Source organism: Psittacula echo (assembly GCF_963264785.1).
Source record: "Psittacula echo genome assembly, chromosome: 4".
NCBI lineage: Eukaryota > Metazoa > Chordata > Aves > Psittaciformes > Psittacidae > Psittacula > Psittacula echo.
Genome location: NC_137738.1, coordinates 109811747 through 109838067, shown reverse-complemented (window position 1 = coordinate 109838067; position 26321 = coordinate 109811747). Strand labels below are relative to the sequence as shown.

The 26321-nt window shown below is 47.2% G+C and overlaps 1 protein-coding gene across 1 annotated transcript; it reads left to right on the top strand.

Annotated features, from left to right (window-relative positions):
- Positions 1-1707: 1707 nt before the first annotated feature.
- Positions 1708-24939, top strand: ARHGEF33 (Rho guanine nucleotide exchange factor 33; the record flags this gene model as incomplete). Its single annotated transcript, XM_080616363.1, has 16 exons — positions 1708-1729; positions 4871-4920; positions 5858-5905; positions 10841-11005; positions 12617-12738; positions 13357-13499; positions 14517-14576; positions 15757-15972; positions 16608-16737; positions 17645-17777; positions 18585-18668; positions 19543-19626; positions 20428-20576; positions 21091-21276; positions 22324-23077; positions 24802-24939. 16 exons carry the CDS (start codon positions 1708-1710, stop codon positions 24937-24939), a joined length of 2484 nt encoding a protein of 827 aa, XP_080472489.1.
- Between the last annotated feature and the right edge of the window lie 1382 nt (positions 24940-26321).

The following is a 26321-nucleotide window of genomic DNA, read 5'->3' as shown; positions in this document are numbered from 1 at the left end:
GCATTTATCTCATTGTAACCAGGTGTCCACCTAGAAGCTTTCCCAGCCTGTTTGTACAAAGCCCACATCCAAAGTCCCTCCACCTTTGCTCAGATTTTCCATGTGTCACCAAAGGATCCTCTGTCCTGAGCAGACAATGGATCTTGTAGGAGGAGATCACATAAGCAGCTCTCTTACAAATAACACATTTATCCTTTCATTAATTGTCAATCTCAGGAAGATGCAAACTCCCAAGTCCTCCCAGCACTGTGCTCTGGAACCCTTCCAGTCCTCATCATACCCTCAGCAGGAGGCTGGCTGTGTATGCTGTTGGCTGTGCCACTCCCAGCCTGACCGTATGAGGCATCCCTTGTCACAGCTCAAAACCACTCAGCATCACCCCATCCCAGGGGCCCTGATGGTGCCACCACCCTCCCCCCTCAGGGAACTCCACACTGGAAAGCTATCAGGTCAAAAGTGTGTGGCCCCTAAGCTACGCTCCTGACTGCTCCAGAAGCAACTGCTTCTGCAGCCATTTCCTAAAGCCACCAGGGCTCTTGCATCTTTTACATCTCTCCCATCTATGTAATGCTTTGTGCCTTTCTCTGTGCCTGCTTCCCTGTAAACATCATCCCAGGCTTCTCTGAATCACCACAGCTCTCCTGGCAGAGCTGTGCCAGCAGAGCTTTGTGCCATAATTACACTGGCCCCTCCAATCCTATTAACAAAGCTAATGATAACTCACAACAGCCTTGGGCATATCTATGTCAGACAAGAATGGAGGTGTGAGGTTATTCTAGAGTCCTAAATCACATCTGGTTTCCTAGTAAAGGCTCAACAAAAGCAGACTTGAATTAAACCCTGGGGAGAGGAAGCATGGATGTGGGGCAGTGCCCATGCTGATAAGAGGAGTGTTAGCTGGTGCAATCCATTTTTGAGGGGCTCTGCCTGAGCCATTAACCAGGCATTATCTAAAGACTGTTTCCAAAGTCCTAACTGCATTACCAGACTGATGAGATGCTTTACCAAGGGATTGACTAGGGCATGTCATCATGCTCTGGTTTCCAGAGAGGCTGCAGCTCTACACACTGAGGTGCCTTGCAGCACTCCTGTGCCTCAAAAAGTCAGGGAGACAACTGGCAGAGAAAGCAGTACAAGCGCCCCCAAAAGTGCCAGCAGGATTGTGCAGCAGCACTATGAAGGCAGTATCTCTGTGTTCCAAACACAAGTTTGGAGGACATTTTGGGTGATTTGGTTCTTTGATGCAGAGCACCCATGCAAGATGTTTATGTTCCGTTCAGAGTATGTCCCATTTTACTTCTGTGTTCATACAAGAAGCATCTTGCTGAGCAAATAGTCTCTGTGGGATTATACAGAACCTCTTAATCACCCATCCACATAAGTACAAATGGCCTTGGGCTGGGAGGGAAATGTTTGCTTGGACTGGCACCTATTCTGCTTGTGGAGGCACTGTGAACCAAAACAGACCATTAAGATGCCTCATTCCCTCTCAAATCCCTGCTCCTCTGCCCTCTGTTTTCTGAACTTTGAGCATCTCTGCTCAATAAACCCTTTCTGCATCTTTCTGCACTCAGGGTTCAGACCAGCTGACCCATCGCAGGGCTCACATGTGGGCAGCTCTAAGCCATGGGATGTTCCCAGTGACCAGCCAGAACCCTCCAGAGTAAGGACAGGAGTCCCTGCAAGGACGCACACCCTATAGCAGCCATGGACTCAAACAAACAAGAAGGTAAAGCATCCTCTTATTTCACTTCTTGATAGTATGAAAGACAGCAAGGAGGAAACCTGCTCTCATATGAGCTGTCTGTTGGCAGCTAGTCCCCTGAGAACACCTCTTAGCCATGGCAGCTTTGGGCAAATGTTCCCTTCGTTTAGATTCATAGAAATATCTGGGGTTTGAAGTTTTTATCTTCTATTTTATGAACACCTCCCTCTCCCCTCTGGAAAATAATCCTGTGGCATATATAATGTCCAGTGTGGGAAGTCACTCCTCTCTCTTGCCTTGGACCCATCTCTGCCTTGGGATGTAGAGAGACTTCTAACTGTCAAATGCTTTGTCTTATATGAGGGCACTGTGATGAGGATCTGCTTCTCCCCCCACCCCCCGCTTTATTGCAAGGAGTTCTTGTTCTTGTCAGTGCAACAACCCAGACTTCTGCACCAGTCATGATCTTGCAAGCACCAAGACACATCGAGGCCACACTGCTTGAATGCAACCAGTCCTGCTACAGTCAGCAGCACTTCTAGAAAGTCTGCAAAGCTCAGGGGTTTCAGGTCCAGGGTTTTAGTGGTTATCAGCTTTAAATATTCTTCTTACAGAGCAATGTGGGGCTGATGGTCCTTGCTTCCCACCCCAAACCCCTTGCAGCATTGTCCTCTGCCTTGCTACCTCAGAGGTGACTATGCCCATATGCTGAGAAACTCTTGAAACTATGAGGGGCAGGGGGAGCAAATTTAGGAGTGCCCATAACTGTCAAGTCAGGAGAGAGCCTGAACCATTTCTTTACCTCTTAGAAGATGCTTGGTGGTGCCAACATTCATTCATGGCATAGGTAATGGAAGAGTTAATTTCTCTATTATTATTATTCTAATTTGATAAATTAGGTCTGTGTACCTCAGCCCCTGCACTACAGCAGCCTGGAAAGGAAATTAACTCGGAGATCTTTTCCAATTAATTGGTATGCCCCCAGGGCTGCAGAGATTCACTGCAGAAACTGGTAGATAACCACAAATCCCCTTTCTTCCCACAGGGCAACTGTGAGGAGCCTCCTCTGCTCCAGCTTTTAGCAGTGACTTTATAGTAATTATCTGGGTTTTGACAGGGAACATGCAGACAGTGCTTCTGCTCATGCTCATGACAAAGGTGGGAGATAAAATCACGGTAGCAGGGATCCTTTCCCCTCTTCTGGTCTTGCTCAGGAGGAGTTCTTTGCTTTGAGTTTCTCCAAGGCCACTACAGACTGATTCCTATCAAAACCCAAATGAGTCAGACTTCTTCAGTGCTTGGGTCCAGCCCTCCCAAAGAAAATGTGAGGACAGACCATAGCAGTTTCTTGTTGCACTGCTACCTGACTCCTCCAGACCTCCACAAAGCTGAGCATTCAGTATGTCCACCAACATGCAAAACCAGCATCTCACTGTCCTCCCAGCACCTGGTTTGTATTGTGCTAATGATTAAGAAACATGCCCTTTTGCTCTTTTTTGGTCAGTCATTACCATCCAACAGTAAGGGTTCGGCAGTAACATTTAAACACCATCTGCCTTCTCAAGCCCCAATGAGGCACCGTAAGAAGGCTTCATCATTCATTTAAGGTCAAAAGTCAGTTTCTAGTTTGTGGGGTTGCAGACAAAATCTGGCCCCAGAAGGGCCAAAGCTGAAAATGAAAACAACCTGTCATTTAAAAGATGAAACTTGGGACTTGGGCTGATGAGATTTCACCCCAAACAGCTGGCACTTTGAGTTCATGGTTACTTTTCCCAGTCAGCATCCTATCCCTTGTTTTCTGTAGGAGGAACCTTAGAGGATATTCCCTGAAGGGAATCACTGTCTGACCCTGCTAACCTACCCCTCCCCATGGCTGCAGGACAAGCCAGCATGAGGAGAAAGCAGTACATAGGCAGAGAGGGGCACAAAGCCTCTCCTCCCTCTGCCTCACACTCCTGCGCGTCACTGAGGAATCACAGAATCATAGAATAGTTAGGATTGGAAAAGATCTTAATTTGCTCCTTTTCCTCTGAATCAGGACAAATCCTAAGGACCAGAACAGGGCCAATTCATAGGTGCCCTTGGCAGTAACCCATATTCCCCCTCAGGGGGTAAGAAATCAGAACACGTCTGCCTTGGAAAGCTCTGACTTCCAGGCTTCAGCTTCCTACTTCACGCACTGGCTGAGTGTGTAAAGTCTTCCCTGCACCCTTTTCAAGCCTCTGCAGGACTGAATTTCTGTGGTGTTAAAAGCCCAGGTGGGTAAGGGACTTAACATCTGCAGCCAGCATGGAAAGAGAGAGGTTGGCACCCCTAGAACTGGGCATGGGGTCACCGGTCATGTCTGCAACTGACAGCAGAGATGGGTGAAGCAAATTCTTTGAGGCAAGTGGTCACATGAAGTGACATTGCCAACGGGAGGTGATTCAGATGAGGAACTGGGTGGCATGGTGTTTCCTGGGAGTGAAGGCCATCTTAGGGAATAACATGGAAAACAATGGCTATTTGACTGTAATTCCCTCAAAGTGCATTGATAACTTCTATTGGATAACTGGTTTCTGCACTGAAGAGACAATGTTAAAAGAGGAAATAATATATTTAGACTTCTTGGTTTCAGTCCTCATCAATCCTCAGAACTCATTAATGCCTAGAGACAATGTCTCTGAAGTGTCCAAATCACTTCTGCAAAATAGATACAAGCTCCTCCATAAGCTAAGTCTGTTAGTCTAGGGTTTAAAATATACAGATCAGACTTTTGTGGAGATTAACAGAAATATACACAAATACAGTAAAGCATAAAATCCATAGTTTCACAAAAGAGAGGGATCAGTGAGGCTTTGGGGGAAAAACCTGTTACTTAAGGCTGGTACACAGAACTGAACTTCACAGGGAGCAATGTAGCCCTGTTTGCACGTACAAGGGTTCTCACATCTTCGCAGGGATCAGCTTTATTCAGACACAGGACAGCAAATGAGGTGAATTTAATGTCTGTTTTATAACTGCAGTTTAATTTACAAATGATATGGTGTTCACACCTCCTAAAGTAAGACTTGAGTCCTTTAAAACTGATTTGTACCTCAAGAGGGACTTCAAACCCTCTGTTCCAGTTATTTATAGCAACTATAATAAGTAATTTTAATTGACTGAAGTTCTTTATTCCCACAGGAGAGACTGAAAGTGTGCCTGTGAGTACCCCTGCAACACAGATTTCCCAGGTAAAGATGAGCAAAATGCCCTAAATAACTCCAAGAGTTTAAAGAGTTACTGATAGATAAATAGTAGTTAAAAAGCTAAATTAAGTGGAAGGAAAAATAGAGACACTTACAAGGAACATGGCAACTAAAACGTGCACACTGCATGGATGAATGTTATACATATCACATCTTGGGCCTCATCTTAAAAGACACTCCGGTTGTGTTTAGATGCGTGATTGTGAGATAATTAAGTAGCTGGTATCATTAGCACCAATTACAGAAAGTCAATTCACTGGGCTGGAGGGAGATTTCACAGCTAAACCTGATTAACTGTCCCAGAAGCAAGGATGTGTTGATTGACATGGGGTGGGGGTGTCTTCCCCAGCAGGGGACCAAGTCTCCTGGGGGCTCTGGCAGCTCCTTGGACCATGGGGTGCTCTTCTTGCCTGATAATCCAAACCAGCTGGGCTGGCCAGAGCCTTGAGTCTTGCTGCATGTCTCTGGCTCCCCAGCCACGAGCTTGGGAACCCTGTCTTTGAGCCCATGTCGTTTCAAGGTGAACAGGACTTCCCAAGCTCTGTGGCCACTCTTCATGTTGACATTCTTGTTGCACTCAGCCACTACAGATGCAACAAGATTGTCCCTACCAGGGATGCATCCTTCCTGTAAGATGCAGTTTCAGTGTTTCCACAGTGATGTTTCCTAAGCATTTCCAGTCTGCAGGAAACACAACAGAGTTTTGAGTACTTCAAACTTTGGTCTGCTTCAATATGGAACTATACTCTGAAAGACAAACATACCTGTGAACTGGAAACCCTGACTATTTGAGCCTTCCCTTGTCACCACTGCAACACTAATGCCTGTAATTGCTTTCAAGTGCACCATGGCAAGTGGAGAAGATACTGCCTTCCATTAACTAGCCGGTACTTCTCTTGTCACATCCTCTTTTCCCATCCAGGCAGCTCCAAGCAGGAGCTGTGACTGGATTGCTGAAGGGCCCAGCACAGTGGATCCAACATGCATCCAACAGTGGATCCAACATGTTGGGACAGTGTGCTGGGAACAACATGCACACGCATTGCTTTCCAGAAAAACCCCGCTAAGATGTGGATACCCTAACGAATCTTCCAATACAAGTTACTAGCTGGCTGTCCCCTTCTGCTTCAGTGAGGGCCCTATGGACACTGCAGCTACCAAAACAGACTGCACAGATGTGAAACAAGAGCCAATAAGCGCTTGCAGCCCCCTTTAAGTATCTCCATCCTTCTATCCTTACCCTGCTGCTCTGCCTTTATTCCTATCATCCTTGCCTAGGAATATAAATACTGGATATACTCCTAGGGCCAGGTTCTCTGCCACTGTAAATGAGCACAGCTCTGCTGCTTTCCTGCTATGAGGTATTGCAAGCCTTCCTGATGCTTGGCTGTAGAAGTGCTGCCCTTAGACACAGGAGTTAGTAGCTGTGCTAGAAATTAGTTGTTCCCTGGTAGAAGCACACATCACGCAACTCAGAAAAATCAGTTCCAGGCTTTGTGACAACTATTAGACTTTGTCCCAGCTTAGTGTCCTCAGGCAGCCTTCTTTTTTGCTTACTTTCTTCTTCAGATCAGCTACATAAGATGATGTGCAAAGTGATGTGCAGTAGATAAGGAGGGCAAAGTTAACAGACAGTATTTCTTCATGGCTGCACATGGTTTTGCTCTTTTCTAGGATATATTTATAGCAGCAGAATTATTCTTGTGCAGAATTTCTTCATCTAGAGCCTGTTATCCACTGATCTTGACAGGCTTCAGCTCAAGGTCCCTGAGGGCAGGCCCTGTTCTAATGTAAGGACCTTAAGGCAGCTGCCAAGGGCGGCAGATGCAAATAGCCATTCTTTTGGAGACTCAGAGCTCTGGACAGCCTGGCTATTGCTGAAGGAGATATCTGGGAACACATATACTCATGGAAGTAAAGGTTTCCTCTCAACCCCTCAGTGGCAGCCAGGGCAGCAAACCCAGCTCCCCAAGACTCTGCCCTCTGCTTTCAACCCCAGCTATTCCTTCCATAAATCATCCCTATCTTCTGGCCATGACCACCTTCCCTGGGCAACCTCAAAGTCTGAATAAACCTTTAGACTGCATGGACAGTCACTATCTACTGTAAATGGCCCAAATTGCTGGCACCCACTGAGGAAGGATGGGGAGGCTCCACAGTTTTGCTGCCTCTGGTCCTGGAAGCAACTTCAGTTCTGTTCACCCTTTGAGGACAGTACAACAGGTGAGACAAGTAGAGGCTCAGCAAAGGAGATTTCACAGCTGGTTTCTATATGTGTATACATATATGTGTGCGTGTATATATATATATACACATACATATCTCCACTCTCTGAAAGTAAAGTCAAAACTAGGCTCAGAAATGCTCCCCGTATGTGTTCCAATCTCACCCTTCTCCTCCTCTCTAGCCATCATCAGTTCCTCCACATTGTCACAGTTCCCCCATGTTGGGAAATGTTTACTCCCCTCTCCAGGTGGACTACAATACAGAGTTCATATCCTCACTGGGCTAGAGGGCAAGTGAGAGTCACAAGTGACTACTTCTCAGTGTCTTATTAATCAGTCATGTAGGGAAAGAAGGAGAACCCTTCATTTCCCTATGGGCAGCTACCCAGAGGGCACAGCAGAGTTACTCGGTCTTGTTAAGAGATTTTACTTGCATGGCTTTTCCACACAGAGCTGAAAAACATAATGGGAGCAGGTAAAATGGGAGTCATGGCCCCCAGCAAAGACATAATCTGCTAAACATGCATGATGCTGGATCCCTCAGTGCATTGCTTTGTCAAGTTTGAAAGCCACACTCCAAAGGCAAGTGGGGATTGAAATGTGTATCTTAACCTAAATTATTTAGATGTCCAAATGCTTTTTTGAACAGCTCTTGGACAGGTTCTAAGGACTCCCTGTGACCATGCAGATTCACTTATCCTCTAGGCATTAGCTCAACTTCAGTTGTTAAGGTGTGTTCCTTAACTTCCACAACTCAAGTATTACAGTGTGTATTTATTCCATGAATAGGTGAGCCAGAACAACACATTACAGTTAAGCTGTTGCCAAGTTTCTGTGGTAGTATAAAATCTGTTTATTTTATACGGTATGTGTTGCACTTTAGAAGCACGGAATTGGTTTAACTTTCCAGGGGTTCACAAACCTGTGAAATGTCTCTGGTCCTGTAGGCATAACTTGGGCAAGACGTAAGCATGAGCTGATGCTTCAGCAGCTTCCATTTTCTATAACAGCTGAGGGGATATAAAGGGTGGTTTTCTACAGCTTGTCATTTGGAAGGAGCTCAAACCAAAATCCATGGCTCAAGCACTACACTGTGCTTGGCAGGAGTTCAAAGAAAATATGTCACTCCTGTACCACTCACTTTTGGATCAGACTTGCACCCAGTGCCACAAGGCTCTTAGTATTTCCTTTCTACACTCTGAGTGCTGATGGCAGTGGAGAAGAGAGTTCTCAGGGTTTCAGCACTTCCTGTCCAGCCATACAAGCCCTGGCAGATATAGCTGATTTGTGCTGCTTGCTGCTTTTACCCATCAAGCATCAACAAAAGGAAATGCAAGTGCAAGATGCATTTCAGAGTTTGAAATTGCCACTGCAAGCTGCATGGGGCTAAGGAAGGATGTACCAGGTAGGGCAGACCCAGGCTGGGGTCTGGAGCACAAAGGATACACAAAGAAACCAAGCTAGCACTGTGACTGCAAGAGCAGATTGGCCAACAGTGAACCCCAAAATAACAAGTGACTTTCTGCTCTTAGAGGCAAAGCCTATTTTATTCTAGTCCAAATCTTTCTTTTGGCTGTCTGAACTCTGCTTTCACAGAGCATTTTGGTGCACGTGGATACTAAAGTCTCTGCAGTAGTCCCTTTTTACTGACTTTTGCAGATGTCTAGCAGTTCTTGAATCTGAAACCTCCAGATGAGCAATGACTCCAATCCCTGTACCCTTTACAAAGGATCTGTCTAGTTTATGCCCCTTCTGAAAGCATATAAGGAGGATATGGCCAGGCCTATGGGCAAAAACATCTCTTTTTTGGTTATCCTCCCCAGTCGTTGTTGTCTCCAGGGCCAGTTTCCAGACTGCTCCACTTTGAGGCTGTGACATCCCCATCCTCAAGCAGATTTCTAAAATGGTTAGCATAGGATACAACAGAATAGCGTAATTCAGTTGGAACGGATGGATTTGATGAATCACCCCTTTTCACTTGGAGGAAAGTGTGTGATGCCGAGCCCTGATGCAGGCTAGCAAGGAGACTCTGCCTTGGCAATGTCAGCTCAGTGTGGAAGTGTGGCAAGCACCTGTGAGCAGGCATGGGAATATGAACATTTTGCACTGCTGCAGCACTTGGTATCCCCCCCCCATCTCCAAGCATGTGTGTCAGGATGTCTGATGATGCTAAGACCATCTGGCTCACCCCCCTAGGCTGAGATATCAGCAGCAGTATGGTCATTGCTTCCTCTAGCAGCCATGGCCCCAAGCAGCCCCTCTAACTTTTCAGGCTACACTCACAAGGTGTCAATTCCTGTGACACTCTTGTGTCACAGGAAGGTGTCCACTGTGGCCAGAAAGGATGGGTGAAGGGGTTGAACCCAGGGGTCTGGAGCTCCAGCTGGCTTGGGGAGTCAGGGTTGACTGCCTGAGAAGAGAAGATGCCCTCAGCCTCCTGCTCCTCTGCCCTGTCCCAGCCTGTCAGTCCCACTCCTCTTAGCCAGGCAACTCTGGGAATGTGTGTCCAGCCAGACCAGATGGGACTGTGGGGTAAGCACTGGGGTAGGAGTGGGGATGTCAGGCAGACATCCTCTGTAAAGACACTGTCAGTCTTGATCAGAGGAGGATGGTGCATGCGATTGCCCCAAGGTATCGGAAGCCATCTCTGCTCCATTTACAGGACTCAAGCGCCTGAGTTCCCCGGGGTGGCTGTCCTCTTACCATCAGTGCTCCAGTTTTGGACTCAGTTTATAACCAGATGTTAGGCCGAGTTTCTGTTGTAAAGGTAAAAACCATTACCATAAGGTAAAAACCAGCGCCTTGGGCTGTGACCTTGCCATGGGCTTTGTGCAGGCAGAACGAGCTCCTTGCTCACAGCAGTGGGGCAGAGTTCAGGGCTGCCAGCCCAAGCTGACCCTGAAGAGGGTGTCCCTGCTTAGCCCCCTGCTGCCTCCCCTCACTGCCCACCTCCACACTGCCTTGTCTGCTCGCTGTGCCAGCCTGGCTCACCCTGCTCTGTCTCCTGCTTCACGTGGCTATCAATCAGCTTAGGCGGTCAGCTCTTCCAGCAGTGCTAGGGCCTCTAGGGACAGCAAACAGGGAGAGTGGGCACAGTGTCACTGTATGCCAGGCGAAAACCTCCCGCTCCCTCCCCATCATGAGTTAAGAGCTGCCTCCTTGCCTGGAAAGCGCCCACTGACCCAGGACAGAGCTTTTCCATAGCCCTTGGAGAGCAAGGAGGTGTTAGACCTGTCTGGTGAGAGCACCAGCCCCACAAGCATGTGGGGGAGGAGGACTTGCTCAAAAATGGACATATTCTTGATTGCTCAGCTGCTTTGGGGATTGATAAATCTGGCTGCTGTTATTGCAAAGCACCTTGGCATGTTTCAGGCTGTCCTCTCCTTCTACAGACTGACAGGCTGCAAACTGCCAGGGAGCCTGGAAAAACTCTAAATCTAAAAAGGGGCACACTGACTGCCCAAGACAAACACATCCTACCCTGTACTGAGGCTGAAGCAGGGGCCAAACCTCCCTCCATGTCTCCCAGCCATGACTGGAGGAGGAGAAAGAGGTCAGCACCTTACAGGATGGGTTACACCCAGCCTTCATGCCACTCTGAACCACGGGTGACCCTCGGGGACACAGCCACCTGCATCTGGGAGGAGGGACTGAACCCATTATGTTTGTGGCTCCTCTAGTTGCAGGCATTAGCCTCTGAGTTGAAGGCGGGTTTCACAGAAGCAATGCAGGAGCTGTCACGGATCCAGCATGGCGAGTACGCCCTGGAGGAGAAGGTCAAGAGCTGCCGCTGTGCTATGGAAGAGAAAGTGGCTGAGATGAAGAATTCCCTCAACACATTCAAGGTAGGAGTGTGACCCCCAAGGGGGCTGCATACCTGCCATGCTAGCTTGGGTGGCACAGGGCAGAATTCCCCTGCTTTCATCAATCCTTCCTCCTTGCAAAGAAAATGAGCTGGCGATTGTTTCAGATATATAAGGTGCTCTTCCTTTGGCTTTGTGCCTCCCTGACTACTCCAGCCCAAACGTAACCCATGCCCTGGCCTGTTGAGCCTTCTCGATGGGCCACGAGGCAGTGCTGTGAGCTACCCTGGGCACAAGCAACCCTTGCTTGGGGCTGCACATGCAACAGGCACATGGCCTGTTCACAGGGCCACTGTGCAATACCTCTCCCTTGTCAGGTCATCTGCATTTCCTGCAGTAACCCAAACCGCTGGGGAGCAGGGAATTAACACAAAACCCTAGAGCCTTTTGAAGTTGCATTCCCACACGTCTGGGAGGAAGCGCTGCCTGGTTTGATCCAGCCCAAGAGAATAAAGACAAAGGACTGGGGAGAGAGACTATTAAGAAGGCTTCACGTACACTTTAAACCAGCCAGCATCTCCATGCAGAAACTGGATGACTGCCTGTGAGGAGATGGGCAGAGGAACTATTTTATTGTTTTTATGATAGATCTTCCCCATGGGGTTTTGCTGAGTCAGTAATACCTTGTGAAGTTAAAAAGAGCTGCTTACTGGAAAAGCCTGTTACTAACCCTCTGACAGTGAGATGTGTATAGCACCAGGCAAAAGCAGCCCTGTGGTCCCGGACAAGCAAAGGAGAAAACAAAAAGTGTCACCTCTGCACATGGCAAAGGTCTCAAAGCAACCAGAGGCAGGGTTAGCCATGGCATTGTTAAGAGGTAAAAATGGGTTTAAAAATCCAGATACAAGAAATAATGCAAGAAACAGGAGGGGTAAAAGCTGCTCTGTCTGCCTCACGCCCATGTTGACTGTCCAAATGTCAAGCTCCCAGTGAAGCCACTCCCCTGCTTGGGGAAAACCCCACTCTCAGTTTACAAAGAACTCTGTAGTCTCTCTCCTCCATCCTGCTGCTCACACTGATGAAAATTGCAGGAACTTCATGCATGAGAGAGCTCTAAATTCAAGTAAAGCTTTGTGGAAACTGCCTGAGGGAGGATGTGCTGACAGGGAGGTTATGGAGGGCCTCATTTCCTTAGGAAAGCAGGCTAAAAAGCCAGCTCCAAGGCCTGACTGGCAAAAGCTTACACATGTGAATGATAAAACTGGGCTCTGAACCAACTGAAACACGTGAATACATATGCTGGAGAACTGCAGAGGGAAACATGCTTCCTCAGGCCCACCTCCAAATGCCATTAAAGGCAGGAATCTTCCCAGTGCTTTTAACTGGTAGTAGGTGAAGCCCCATGTCTCCATCTCCCACCAGTGCCTTAACCATGTGACATCACGCTGGCTTGGGGGAGTTGCCTGTAGTGAATTAAGGATTGCCATGCAGTGTGCTACACACACTGGACTTGCAAAGGAAGAGGGTCTAATCACAGAGTCGCTCTCCCCAGCATCCCGAAGCTTGTGTACTGCATGCCAGCCAGCACTCAAAGCAGAGCTATGCAAGGCTGATGGGCACCCTGGGAATGCTGTGCTTTTCTCTGTTTCTCAGGAGGAGCTCAGCGATGCAAAATCAATGATTGAAGAAATCAGTGCCAAGCAGGAGGAAATGCAACAGAAAATAGAGCAGCTGCAGCAAGAGAAGCGGCGGGAATCACGGAAAATGAAAGCTAAGTAAGGGCACGAACTCCAGAGCTCTTGAAGTGCTCATTAGCAGTGGTGGCTTTTGTTAATTTCCTTATAGCTTCAATGTCTTAATCTTTTCCTGGCTGGACATGTGTATCAATCCTGATTACTACTGGAAGCTCTAGCCTGGTGGGCTCCTGATGGTGCAGCCATGCTCTGCTTTCCTGTCACCACCCTTTTCTTCTCTGAGCAGGGTCATGCAGGAGCATGTTTGCATGCTGCTGGGCCACACTGTTGCTGTGATGAAGCAGTTAGCTCGTCCACCTTGGCCCTAATAAACCTCCTTCCCAAAACTGAGTTTTGATGAGCGTGCAGCTGCCTTGATGACAAATCTAGGCTAGTTCCTTAGCTAATTAAGCCATTTAATTAGATGAAATATGCTCTGCAAAACAGCAGATCTGAAATAACCTATAGCCAGTGGAAGTTACTTCCAGAACATTGTTCATGAACTACATCAAAGCCAACTCCTTTCCTGGTCTCTGCTGGAGTTGTCCTACTTTTGAGTCTGTGTTTATACTTACACTATTGTCTGCCACAGCTGCAGCATAGGAGCTTCACCTGTAGCATTCATACTTTCCAACTGTCTCATACTTTGTATTTGTACAGAAGAGCACAGAAGGATGATCATGGGTCACAGACAGTACCTACACCTCTCCAGGGCAGCCCATTTCGATCCATTAACCTCCCAGAACCTGTGCTGATCAATGAAGATTTTACAAGTCTTCTACACAACGTGACTTATGAAAAAGGTAGGAAATAGAGCAGGTAAGTTCAGTGCCTTCCCCAGGGAAAAAAATCCAGGGAAAGGTCACTAGGGTAAGAGGACACTAAGTTTTCCTCAGCTGCCAGCAGCACATAAAGAAAACAGGGGTGCTTCTCTCTGCAGGACTGCTCCTAGGTCTGTGCACACACCTTAGCAGTGTCTTATGATAGCAACCTTGGTGCTGGCCCAGATTCAGACGATGCTGCTCTGTGAACACTCTCCCAAAATATTCCTCGCCTGTCTCCTACATGGAAATGGAAGCAGACTGGACCTTCCCTGTAATGCTAGTGGCATGGACACAGAGCCACGTAGGAGCCCCTGATAAAAATCCTACAATCCATGCATTTGTTTCCATGTAAGGGAGCAGAGCACAGAAAGGAGGATCACAGAGACTGCGCTGACATTTAAAAAGTCAGCAAAGGCAGAGATTGGATGAAAATCATGTGCTGTCTTCTGCTCTGTTCTGCTCAGAATCTGGCCAGTCATGGCCCCCCTCTGCCCTACTCTGAGGTCCTATGTTAGTCCTCTCCCTCATATCCCTCTTGCACATCCACATCTTGCACATCTCTCACCCACTTCTCCCACTGCCCACTTCTTTCCAGTCATCTCACCCCTCCACTCTTCAGTAAGCTCCTTTCCACCCAAAATGGCAGCTGTGTCTCTGTGTCAGGCCTCCATTCTCTCGTTCTGCCTGCAAGGTGTCTCTACCCAGCACGCACCTACTGAGCAAGGAAGAGCCAAGACTGCTCACGTTCCTCTGCAGCCATACAGCACCAAGCACAGGAGGGACCCTACCTTAGCCTGCCTGCAGGTGCTACTGAAACAAAGACCACAACAAGAGCCGCAACCGTAAAGATCCTCTTTAGCAGAGCATCTAACAGGGGTGTTTGCATAGCAAAAATGTGAAAGACTGGAGGATCTAACCCTAGTGACCAGGCCTGGGAGGAGGAAGCCTGCTCTACAGCTGCCTCCTCTTGTAAAGTTTCTCTTCATTCTTCAACAGTGTCTGACACCAGGATCATGCCAACGGGAGAAGGAAGCGTGAAAGTTGTAGGAGGTCCAGGTAGGAAAACATTGAACTGTCAAAACTCAGTAGGGCAGTGATTCAGCAAGGGTGCTTGCTTCACTGCACAGAAGAAATGCTTTCAGGGAACGCATTTCAGAGGAATGTCTTTCACTTTGCCATGTGCCTTCATTTTCATGCTTGCAGTTGAAAAGGAGAGCAAACCTGAGTCCTGAAGTGCCAAATACTTGACAGAAGACACGAATGATTGCTATTTGGCAGGAAAAGCCTTTCTGCTGCTGATTTCGCATCTTCTAAGTGCTTTTGCAGAAAGGAAGAATTGACGCTTACCAATGTGGCAAAGAACAACAAGTGTGCCATTTTGTCACTTGGGAGGAGATGGTTTTTGCAGTGACTACACACCCGGTAGAACTGGTGAGGTGTTTGTTCACACACCAGCTTCCAGATTCCTTGTAGGCATCTGAATAGTGGAGTTTTCCTGGTGAACATAAGAATTGTTCAGAACTAAGAGAAGGGTGTGGTAAGGGGACACTAAGGATCCTGGCCAGCAATAGGACATATGAGAACAACCATTAGGGGGCTGCACTGTTCACCAGAAGCACTCAGTGTTCTGGATGGCTCTTTTGCTGGAATCCACTTGAAAATAAAGAGAAAAATGGTCTATTGCAACCCAAATTAAAAGCATTTGCATTAAAGCAATTCCAGTTCTAATGCACCTGTACCCTCCCCTACTTTCTCTGTGATTTAATAACCTCAGACTGAGTCCTGCTGCTGCTATATAATCACATCACACTAAAAAAAATTTAAGAGCCATGACGGTTTACATCCAGTAAGAATGGCATTTAAATCCAAATTATAATAATACTTCCTATTTCTACAATACCTGCCATATTACCAAGTGCTGAAGTATCCCAAAACCCTGAAGTGCAACCATACTTGGAATATACGCTTTTTCTTTTCTAAATGCATCTGATTTTGTACCTTATTTAGCCTGAAAATAAATGCTGGAAGAGTGCAAGCCTTGTTCTGCCACAGCGCTTGCCAACTACACTTCTGTTTGTAAATTAACAATACAGTGCTATAGCCCCTGTGAAGCACAGACGATGCTTCTAACTCTCCTTCCAGTACTTCACATGGCTGATAATGCAGCTTAGCTGCTTGCTGTAACATAACCTGTTAACTGAGATGTCAAGATCCATTCAGCTGCTTGTCATTGCAGGAGCACCCATAGAGACAGATGACAGCCTGAAGCCATCTTTGACAACAGAGGGGCAGCCAAAAGTGCATCTGCCATCAACAGTGTGGAAGCAGCCCAAGGACACCAAGGACTGGGGAGATGAATACATTTCAAAAGAGCAACCAGAGAGAGGGAAAGACATGGGCCAAAGCAGATACAGCTCAGCTGACAACATTATATGTGAACCCTCTTTGGCTGGTAAGGACAGAGTGGAAAACTCTGGATAGAGAGGCTCAAATTCACATCTGGCGTGAGCTGGTCAGTAATCAGCTTGTACAGAGGGAGACACACAAGCCAGTTTCTCCTGCTAGGGGGGAATTTCTCAGGGCCTCAGTCTGTAAGACTTCTGGCCTTTGTATTTGCTGGTCTTTGCTGTTGACAGAATTGCTCTGCACTCAGGACATCCATTCTTCTTTCCAGGACTTGGCAGGTTTGGAGTAGTGATGGGATTGTGACAGTGCAGTTGCTTAAGTGGGTGAAAAATACAGCCTCTCATTCTGCAGGAAACTGGATGTGAATCCCCAGTATGAGTTGCTTTACCTTTGATTGCTTGTTTTGTTTTTGTTCAAAAAATTGGTATTCACGGGGGTAAAACACATTTGCTTTGGAGCTTTCTTAGCAAACCGTGCCTCCAAATCACGTCTGGGGCATGCTGTAGCACCAGGCTAGAATTTTATATTTTGGGGAAAGTAAACACACAAAGACAAGACATTGGTATCACTTTTTGACAGTTTCTACTTTCATGATGTAATGTCAGATCACAGGTCTAACATGAGGCTGTCCTTGAGGTCAGCATTTCCTTATTATTAAACTTAACTATTATCTTCTGGAAGCCAAAAGGCAGAACATCGCTTTGGAGCTGCTGGAGTCAGAAAGGAAATACGTCATCAACCTTTCCCTAATCCTGAAGATCAAGGCCACATTGCAAGGGCCAGATGTGAAAAGGAGCACCAAAGAGAGAAGGTATTTGATTTAGTGTGCTCTCTCTTTTGAGTATTTTTTCAGTCAACGTTCTTTCTGCATCATACTCTCTCCCACTTTTCTTTCATCTTTGAACACTTAGAGCTTATTTCTAGTTGAAAACTGCAGGTACTGGAAGTTTTTGATGTGATTAAAGACTTTTCTGCCTGTCCTTGCATTCTGTCTACCTCGCATCTCAAACCATTTCATTACTACTTCATTTCAGTCTCCTTCTGAGTCCCATCAGCCTCCTATTCTTTCACATGCCTCCCACATCGAAGGAGTCATTTGACAGAAGTCCACTGTGTTGTACATGGGTTGATGTAGGCTTATTTAAGCAGTTAGGTGACACATACACTTCAAATTGAAACATGATAGTCTGAAGTGAGTTTTTGTTTTCACTCTTTTTCCCTGGAACCTTTCCATCCAGCAAAATATTTTGATATTTGACATCTTCATTCCGATTCTCGATGAAATCAGCATGAAATGACAGCAACGCAGTAGCTCTGCATCAAAGGGTTGGCTTTGACAGGCCTGACAAATGAAAGAACATGCAAAGCTGTGGAGTTCTCCTCCTAGCACTCTATGGGATGGCTCAGGAACATGATTCTGCTTCTTTAGCCACAGCAGCATGGCCTTGGACTTTTTAGTTCTACAAATTCTCGTCAGCTACACAATGCACTGGAGAGTCAGCCTAAGAAACCTTCAAAACACTGTAATAATAGCCTACTGGAGAGGGTACCTGCATGTATGTAGCAGCCAAAATGGGGCTTCCTGGTGCAGCTGGGACTCCAACAAAAGCAGTTAAAAATACCTGTGTTTGAAGCACCCATGAATGCACGCTTCAGCAGTACATGCTTAGGGCTGAGCTTCTGCTCTGCGTAACCAGTCTGATATAGTCTCCCTTCAGTTTCTTCCCCAACTCTTTGCGGTACCTGGTCCAGCAGCATGTCGACTTACTTCACGCTCTGCAGGAGCGAGTCCTGAGCTGGCCACGACAAGGAATTCTAGGAGACATCTTCCTGAAATTAACAAATGATGAGGTATGTTACAGACCTCTATGGAGTCTTCTGCTACGAATCATGGTGTGGTGCTGACGGCCCAAGATAACTTGCAGCAGAGGGGCTGTGCTGTGAAGCCATGGCTAGACTAAAACCTTTCAGCCTCCTTTGAGCATAGTCCCAGTGCATGGCAGTCCCTCTGTTGGACCACTTGGTTGGTCAGGGAGCCCCCATACCAGATCCACCTGTGGGCATGCAGCCACATAGAACAGCCCTATAATAACTGCACAAGACCTAGACTTGGTTGCAAGAGCTACATAGGAGCCTGTACAGCTCAGATGTCTCTATTTACAGTGACGGTGTGAAAAGAGTGTGTTTGTTATGCTCCCCTTGCTTAATACTTTGCTCACAGTTATGACAAGTGGGTGGGCAGGCCCCTTATCCTAGATAGTTTCTAGCCCCAAGTAAAACAATACCTGCTTCTCAGGGTGGAGGTCTACCCAAGCCCTGGCAAGCAGTGGGACCTCTCCTGGAAGGGTGTGTAAAAACTTATCTGATGCTTTATAAATGTTAAGAGTCTTAAGGAAAGCTTCTTGCTCCCCAGTCTCTGTACCTCTCCCATCTGCTATAAATCTTTACAAACTATGCTCAACAGCTGAATTAGTTTTATTAAACAGCCTTTCTTGAGAAAGTCCCGAGCTCTGAAAGCGTCACGCAGTTAGCTGCTCTGCTGCACTGATGAGCTCCCAGGAGTAATAGTGAAGGACCCACAGTTTCATGTTCTGGCTGGCTCTATGACCAAAAATGTCTCTTAACTTTCCTTATTCTTTTCTTTTTTCTTTCTGTAAGAATAATTTTCTGGACTACTATGTTGCTTACTTGAGGGACCTGCCAGAATGCATCTCTCTGATCCATGTGGTGATCCTGAAGGAGGTAAACTTCCTGACTGCTTCACAGACACATAATGGCAACATGCAAGCCTGGATCTCTTCATGTTATGCCCGCCCACAAAACAGCTCTTCTGCCAATCCACTTGTTCTGTTACTAAATGACAGTTTCCCCAAGGTTGCCATGGCTGGCATGCACCTACAATAGGAAGTTCTAATGTGTTCAGTACTGTGTGTAACCAAAGATGGTTTTGCTGTCACATGACATGTCACAAATCAAACCTCCCAGAAAGGTTGTCTCTACACACGCTTCCCCAGTCACTGCCTCCTGGAAAATGGAGGACTCATCCAAACGGAGAGACCAAGAGTGAGGCTGTTAAGTGCCTTAGAGAGAAAAGAGCCTCTGCTGTTCAGCTTCAGTATCTGGTCTCACACCCTTGATTCTTAGTTTAAATTAGGAAAGTTAAATATAAAGGTAGTTTTAAAGTACGATAACTAAACCACACTAGGTTGCTTTCAAGACATCCTAATTTAGAAGTCAATCAATTCAATTTTGTTCAATTTATCTGAGCCTAAACTAAGAAATTGATTCTGAACAACAGTGTCTACCTGGAGTTCCAATGAAACTTCACTAGTGGACATTAAACATACACCCCTACTTAATTATGCTGGGGATTATCTGTGAGGGACACTCAACCTAAGGGATTTCATCCTTAGGACTAGTATTGCTAGTGGAAGGAGTTGCAAACATCCTTCCAGAAGCAAGATGTATTACCACACGCAACTGCCACTTGATTGGTGTGCTCCTGTGAACTGTTATAATTACTTACAGCACAACTACTCATTAAATCCCAGAACCATTTAGAAGCAGACATGTTTTATGGGTGGGAGAGACTCTAAAGTTGCTTTCTCTATTTCAGGTAGAAGAAGAAATCAAGTCTGATCTCTACATTCTGTTCTTCCATATAGTCCAGCGAATCCCTGAATACCTTATTCATCTACAGGTAGGGCCCAAGGATGGAAACTGTCTTGTTGAACTCTTACTACTACATGTGACTTTTAACTCAAGAGTTGGTGTTCAGGCTGGTACAGGTTCCGGGCTTCTGGCTAACCCAGTAGGCTCTCTGAGAACAAAAAATTTTTGAAAGGGAAAGTCAACTGAAAGTGTCTTAATTTTCATCATTTTCACCTGAAGCTTGCTTCTATTTGCCAGTTTCTCCATTTGGCCTGACAGAACCAACTTTTGTCCCCTGAGAAGTCAAAAGCTCTGCTGCCTGCTGCTCTCGGAGAGCAGGAGGCCAGAGATGGAGCACACCTACTGTGAGCTCTGACCTAACTCCTGTAACAGAGCTGGCTTCTTTGCTGAGTGGTCCACAGGCCTGTTAGCTGAGAGACTAAGAAGGTTAGAGGTGCCTCAGATCCAACAATCCTTCCTACAAAGAGCTTGCTGATAAAAAGAGTTCCGGTTCACAGGAGGATTATCTGAATTGTACTAACACATTTCAGACAAAGCAAGTCCTATAAAAACAGAGATCAGTTTATTCATCCATTGCTAAACTCAACCAGTGCATCACCCACACATCCCATGATAACATTTACAGTGGTTACGTGTGTATACTAGGAGGCAGGCCCCATCCGAGCCCCCCAGAAACTGGTGCTGCCTAGAAGAGGTCCCACCATGCTCCTACAGAGCAGTGCCATGGGCACTCCAGAGCATTAATCCATGGTCCCAGTAGCACCTTCTCCCCAAAAAGGGTTCAGAGAGAGAGACACCCTCCAAACAGCCTGCTCTCCTCTATGCCCAGAATGTCCTGAAATTCACGGACCAAGAGCATCCTGACTATTACCTGCTGCTGGTGTGTGTGCAGCGCCTCCGGGTTTTCATCTCACACTATAGTCTCCTCTTCCAATGCAATGAAGACCTCCTTATACAGAAGAGGAAAAAGCTGAAGAAGTAAGCACAACATCAGCTCATTCTCTCTATCACCAGGGAAAGGGAGGTGTTGGGGAAGCCTGACACGGAAGGGGGGAAGTGAGCAAGTGGCTGTGTGGTTCTGAGTTACTGGCTGGGCTTAAATCACAACAGACAGAAATGACCCTGAATGCAGACTCTCAAGCTGTGGTTTGGAAGAGTTCCTTCAAATCAAGACTTCGGACTAAAATCAAAATCTGTTTGCTTTTGCTCCTTGTGATGATTCACTGGGGAACTAGATCAAGATCAAACTTCAAGAGAAGCTGCTGAATATGGAGGGTGATAAAGGGGTGGAGCAGACTGCTGGGGAGGGACTGCTGTCAGGAGAGGCATTAAGCGCAGGACAGAGGGCAGGATGCCCTGCTGAGTGGGACAGACTAGGTGGAACAGGTTCTTCCTTGGGGCGGGAAGAGGTGAACGGGAAAATCAAGGTCCCTCCCAGCCCTGTTTTCTGTGATTCTACATGCTCGTGCTCATTCCCTGCCTTATTTCTTAGCACGACGATGGATTTCTCCTCCCTCAGGTCATCCCTGGTGAAGCTGTACAAAGGTCTTACCTCCCAGTGTACGAGCCAAGAGGTTTCTCCAACACCCAGTGCGACATCTATCCGGGACAGTGGGATCCACTCGGAAGAGACAATACAGTCATTCCCACCAGCACCTTCCTCTGGCACCACAACCCCGTAAGCCTATTGTCCTAGTAGAAGTCATTCAAAGTAGGCTGAAGCCTCTCTCCTCGCCCATACTACGCCCGTGGCACTAAGCAGTTACAGACTGTCATTTCCAAGATTACTCCCTGTGGATGCATAGAGAGATGAAGGGCTGTCTCCCTCCTGCTATCCACTACCATGTGGTTTATAAGCAGGAAACATTTCAGAAATAACCCAGGGCTGTCAGTGTTCTTGCTAGCTGTCTTAACAGTGTAACCAGGGAGGACATGTATTTGTGTAGGCCTGGCAGTGATGTGCATAGTAACACTCTGCATTATTCACTGCCAGTATTACAAGAAGTGGGAAACATGACCAAAGTCTCAGACTAGCAAAAAAATATTTCTGCACATAGCACATCACTGAATGATGTGACTCACCATCACAAGATGCAAGTACAAATGGGTTCAAAAAGACAGAAGACTAATTCAAGACAGGACTACTGGTAGCACTCAGCAATCTTTGGCCATTTCTAGCCTACTGATCTGAGATGATGATCTGAGATGAAGCACACCAGATTTGCCTTGTTTTTGTTTTTTTTTTTTAATGTCAGCAATTTGTAGCTGTTGCACTTCCTTATATCATCTGACACCAACAAGAAGTTTGGCTTCATGATTCTGAGTCCCCCCAAGAGGCAGTGTTGTTAGATCAATCCCTAGCCTCCTTCTCGCTAGACTACCCAGGCCGATCTACAGCAAGAGAAGGGAAGTAAAAATCCAAAATGCTGATGAACAGGAGAGGGATGGAGCAGTTGGATTCTCATCTCAGTTTCTATTCATTTCATGGTGTGCAGTACACAACTCAGCTAAAGCTATCGGATAAGCAGTTCTACCCCTGCAAGTTTGCTCCTGCTAACCCAACCAGGCAATTTCTGTTAATGACAGCTCTGACTGTTCTCCAAGATACGAAAATTCCTCTTAGCCTTAGAAGCAAGAGAATGGGGGGGTGGAGGGAGGCTTGTCATGCTGTCTCTCAGTCATCCTTTAGCATTCCACCCTTTCTGTTTTGTTTCTTGTTTTTAAGGCATTTGATGCCCCAGATGAAGAAACCCCAGCCAACCGTGATGGAGAACATCCAGGCTGTAAAGTCCCCTGACTGGGAAATGGAAAGTAGAAAACATGAGAGGCCAGAGAACATCCTTGCATCCTCCCAGCTCACAGAGCAGGAACTCAAGGCTTTGACAGCCCCTTTACAATCCATCCCTGAAATGGAGTATGAAGCACCACCAGTTGATGCGGTGGGAAACGCTGATAGAGCCATCAGGACCTCTGTGGAGCTGCTGCAGGATGCAAGAAACTTTGCACCAAGCTATGAAGAGTTTGACTACCCTGGGGAGGTTTTCACCCTGCCAGGCCCCTATGAAGATGATGCCTTCCAAAACATCGCTCTCTTTGAGAATTGCTCCCCAGCCTCTTCTGAGTCCAGCTTAGACATTTGCTTCCTTAGGCCTGTTAACTTCACATCAGAACCAGAGAGGACAGACCATGCCTTACAGCCATTGCCTAAGAGCTGCACTCCTGTAAGCAGCAGTACTTACAAGCGTGAGATGTTTCACAGCAAAGGCAAGCAGCTGAGCAGGTCTCTGAAGGAGCTGCCAAGAAGCGCTGAGGGTGTGAGCACCAGGCTCTACAGCACACGGAGCAGCAGTGGGAGCCGGCTGCAGCAGAAGCAGGAGAGGAATGTCCAGCCTCACATGATCTCAGCCTCATCTCGAAGCTCCCAAAGGAGCTACTTCCCCCCACAGAGAGGAGCGGGTGAAAAACAGAGCTTTTTGGAAGTAAGGAGGCATAAATAGCAGGAGGAAAAAAGAAAGGCACGTGGTGATGCAGAAGCAGCAGCAGGAGAAAGATCTGAGGTGCAGTTAGGGCAGAACACACCAAAATAGCTTCCCAGTCCACATATTCAAAGTGCTCATCTGCATGTACATGCCCAAGGGAGGTACAAGAGAGCTCCTTTTCACACACATCTTCCCCAGGGACAAGTGTGGGCTTGAGGCACACAGCTGGCTGAGTGACAGAACAACCCTGGGACAAGCTAGCCTCTCATGTGTCTCTAGCTGTCACTGAGCTTCCTCCACAAGTAAATCCTGTGTCTGATCAGGGTCCCTACATACATGCAAAGCTGTTCAAAATTAGCGCTATAGGGTGGCACCCAGTTAAAAAGGTGCCTTTCTATTTTCTGTGAGGAGTGCTGGGTTAAGAAAAGCAATGGGTTTAGTATTAGATTGTCAGCCAGTGTAAACCAGCATGACTTAGACATACTCAGCCTTTACACCAGAAAGGATCTGGTCCATGGGTTTCGTTTCACCTGTGTCTGTTGCATGGATCACAGACCCTTGCTAAAACCTATGTGAAAACAGAAAGACCCCAGCAATAGTGTCTCTTAGATGGGACATGGCAGCTGGCACTTTTGCCCTTCAGGGACACCACATCTTGCAGGAAGTGTTTCTGTAGCCTGTGGTGCCTGTTCAGAGTCAGCTTTGAGCTGTCACAGTTGGGGGGAAGATGCCTTTCACACTTCCTGTGGGAGAGGCTTAGGGTACTGTGAGGTGCTTTGCTGGTTCTCTCAGTGTTGCGTAGAGAAACAGCCTCCTGTTAAAATGAGGCAAGGTGCAGGTGAGGCTGTAGGTGCAGGTGATGATGGGAGGATGGTTCCAACAGCCTGACTGAGAAGACAGCAAAGAAACATTGAAAGAAAAGAGAAAAAAAGTCTACTGAATGAAACAGGTGATGGATGGCTGAGCAAGGGAGATGAGTTAGAGGGATAAATGCCTGTGTCCCCCTGTCCATCCCCCTGTCTGTGTCCATTCTTTCCCTGAAAAAGGAGCCTGTGAGCTCTGTGGCATTCATTTGCACAGTGCTATGGCCCATAGCAGCGTGCAGATGTAGAGCTAATCCAGAACTGTAGGACATGTTCTCCCCACAGAGCGAAGGAGATCACCATGGCAGTGGTAGGCAGAACTGGAGAAAATTGACCTGTCCAGAGCCTTGCTGTCTGAGAAGGACTCAGCAAGTGGGAGATAGTGGCATATTCACCACAAGGTGTGTGTGCTAATGAAGCCTCCTGTCCCACAGATATATAACCAGGCAGCAGCAGAGCAAACAGAAGAGTCTTTCACACCTTATCAGCTCAAGAAGCCTGAAGCCTCCCTGCCCTAGGGTAAACAGAAAGGAAAGGGTGGGAAATTCCTTCAAATGCCCATGCTGGCTTGCTCCCTTGTTGGCAAAAGGGGCTAGTAAGGTCCCCGTAAACAAAATACTTAGGAAGGAAGGCTACAGTTCCCTCTAACAATGCTTATCTTTCCAGTCCTCTGCCACAGTCTCAGAGCCAGCAACAAGCTCTCTGCAAGGGTACCAGTACTGCCAAAGCCTGAGTGACCTGTTGTCTCCCAGCCTTGCCAGCACCCCCTTACACCAGGTCCCTCCTAGCACAGAGAGAAAGAGAGAAAGGGACAAAGATGTGAGGTTGCAAATGCTGGTTAAATTGTCTTTTCCCTTTTAGGAGCTCCATGCAGAAGACAACACCAGGTTCTGCCAGAAGGATGACAATGAGCAAACATCCTTCAGCGACCACAACCCACGGCACGAGCCCAAGGGGGGTTTCCGGAGCTCCTTCCGCAAGCTCTTCAAAAAGAAATAAGCAGTCCCAGGAAAGGCAGGCCACAGCCCGAGTGCAACAGTGCTTCCCCAGGTCCCCGAGGGTGGAGACAGACAGCAAGGCCCTAAGTACCCTTTTGCTAACACAGTAGGTGGAGGGGTGGGGGAGAGGAGACTGTCACAATTGCCTTACAAATGCATCCCTGCTCTTAGCACAGGGCAGGGCCAGGCTGTAAGTTGAAGTGTAGCTCAGCCAGCAGGTCCAATAAGCACAGGAACTTGCTAGCCTTCACCCCTGCCTGATTGAACTTTCCTCAGAAAGTTTTGGAAAGCTTTGGCCAAATCCCTGTATCTTCTCCTCCCCCTCATCCCCCAACGCTGCTTGATTTGCCATACATCTTTGCTCTTCCAAATTCAAGCCAGGTCTAATTTGGGCTCACCCCACAATAGTGGAGTTACTTCTGCAGCCTTGGCATCCTGGCCAGAAGTCTGAAATTCCCTCTTTTCTCCACTTTCACAAACCACCCCTCCTCCCCAAAAAAAACCCCACCCCAAACAACAACCCCAACCCACCACTAAAGATGTCTTCCAGGAGGTCAGCTCACATTACCCTGCTGTTTGAAAACGTCTAAGTGGAAGCACCTTGGCTTTGCACTGCTTAATCAGCAGCATCCTTTCTTTCAGACTTTCATCACTCCCCAAAATCCTCCTTCAACTTTTATGGTGTTCTTTAATTAATTGCCTCCTGCTGTATGAACCTCTGCTCCTGCTGTTGGAATTGCCTCTGTTCTCCAGGCAGGTGATGCAGGCTGAGCCCAGGGCCTGCCACAAGAGATGAAGACTCTTCTCCACCCTATCCCCACTGTGGATTGATGCAGATACTGACAGTCAACCAGTATCCTGGCTCCTGGTCTGTAATACACCTGAAATACTGTTTGCTAACTCTCTTTGGTCTGACATCACCTTACAAGCCCCATCATGTGCAGCACTCTGCTTTGGAGCAATACTTCTAACTAAAATTGAGGCACTAGGGCAGGAAAATCAAAGATGCCTCATGTTCAAAGTCACAAGCTCTTCTTCCTGTGCAAGGACCATCTTCCTCCCATACGGCCAAACGCCACCCTCATCGCATCTTGACATGGCAAACCCTCAGCAACACCGTTCTCTGCAGAAGACTATAGCTTTTGTTAAAAATAAAGTATGAAGAAAAATACAGCCATCTGGTACAATATCCATGTCACACCTCAGCAGCAAGAGCACCACTGGTACAGGACTGTGGTGTTAGCTGAAGTTGGGGCATGCTAAGGGCAGTCTCAAGAGGAAATGTGGTTCTATCACTTTATCTTGGCAGGGTTGGGACACTAGTCATAATGAACAGCTTCACCTGAAGAGGTTGTGAACTGTCTCTGTGGGGCCAAGAGCAAT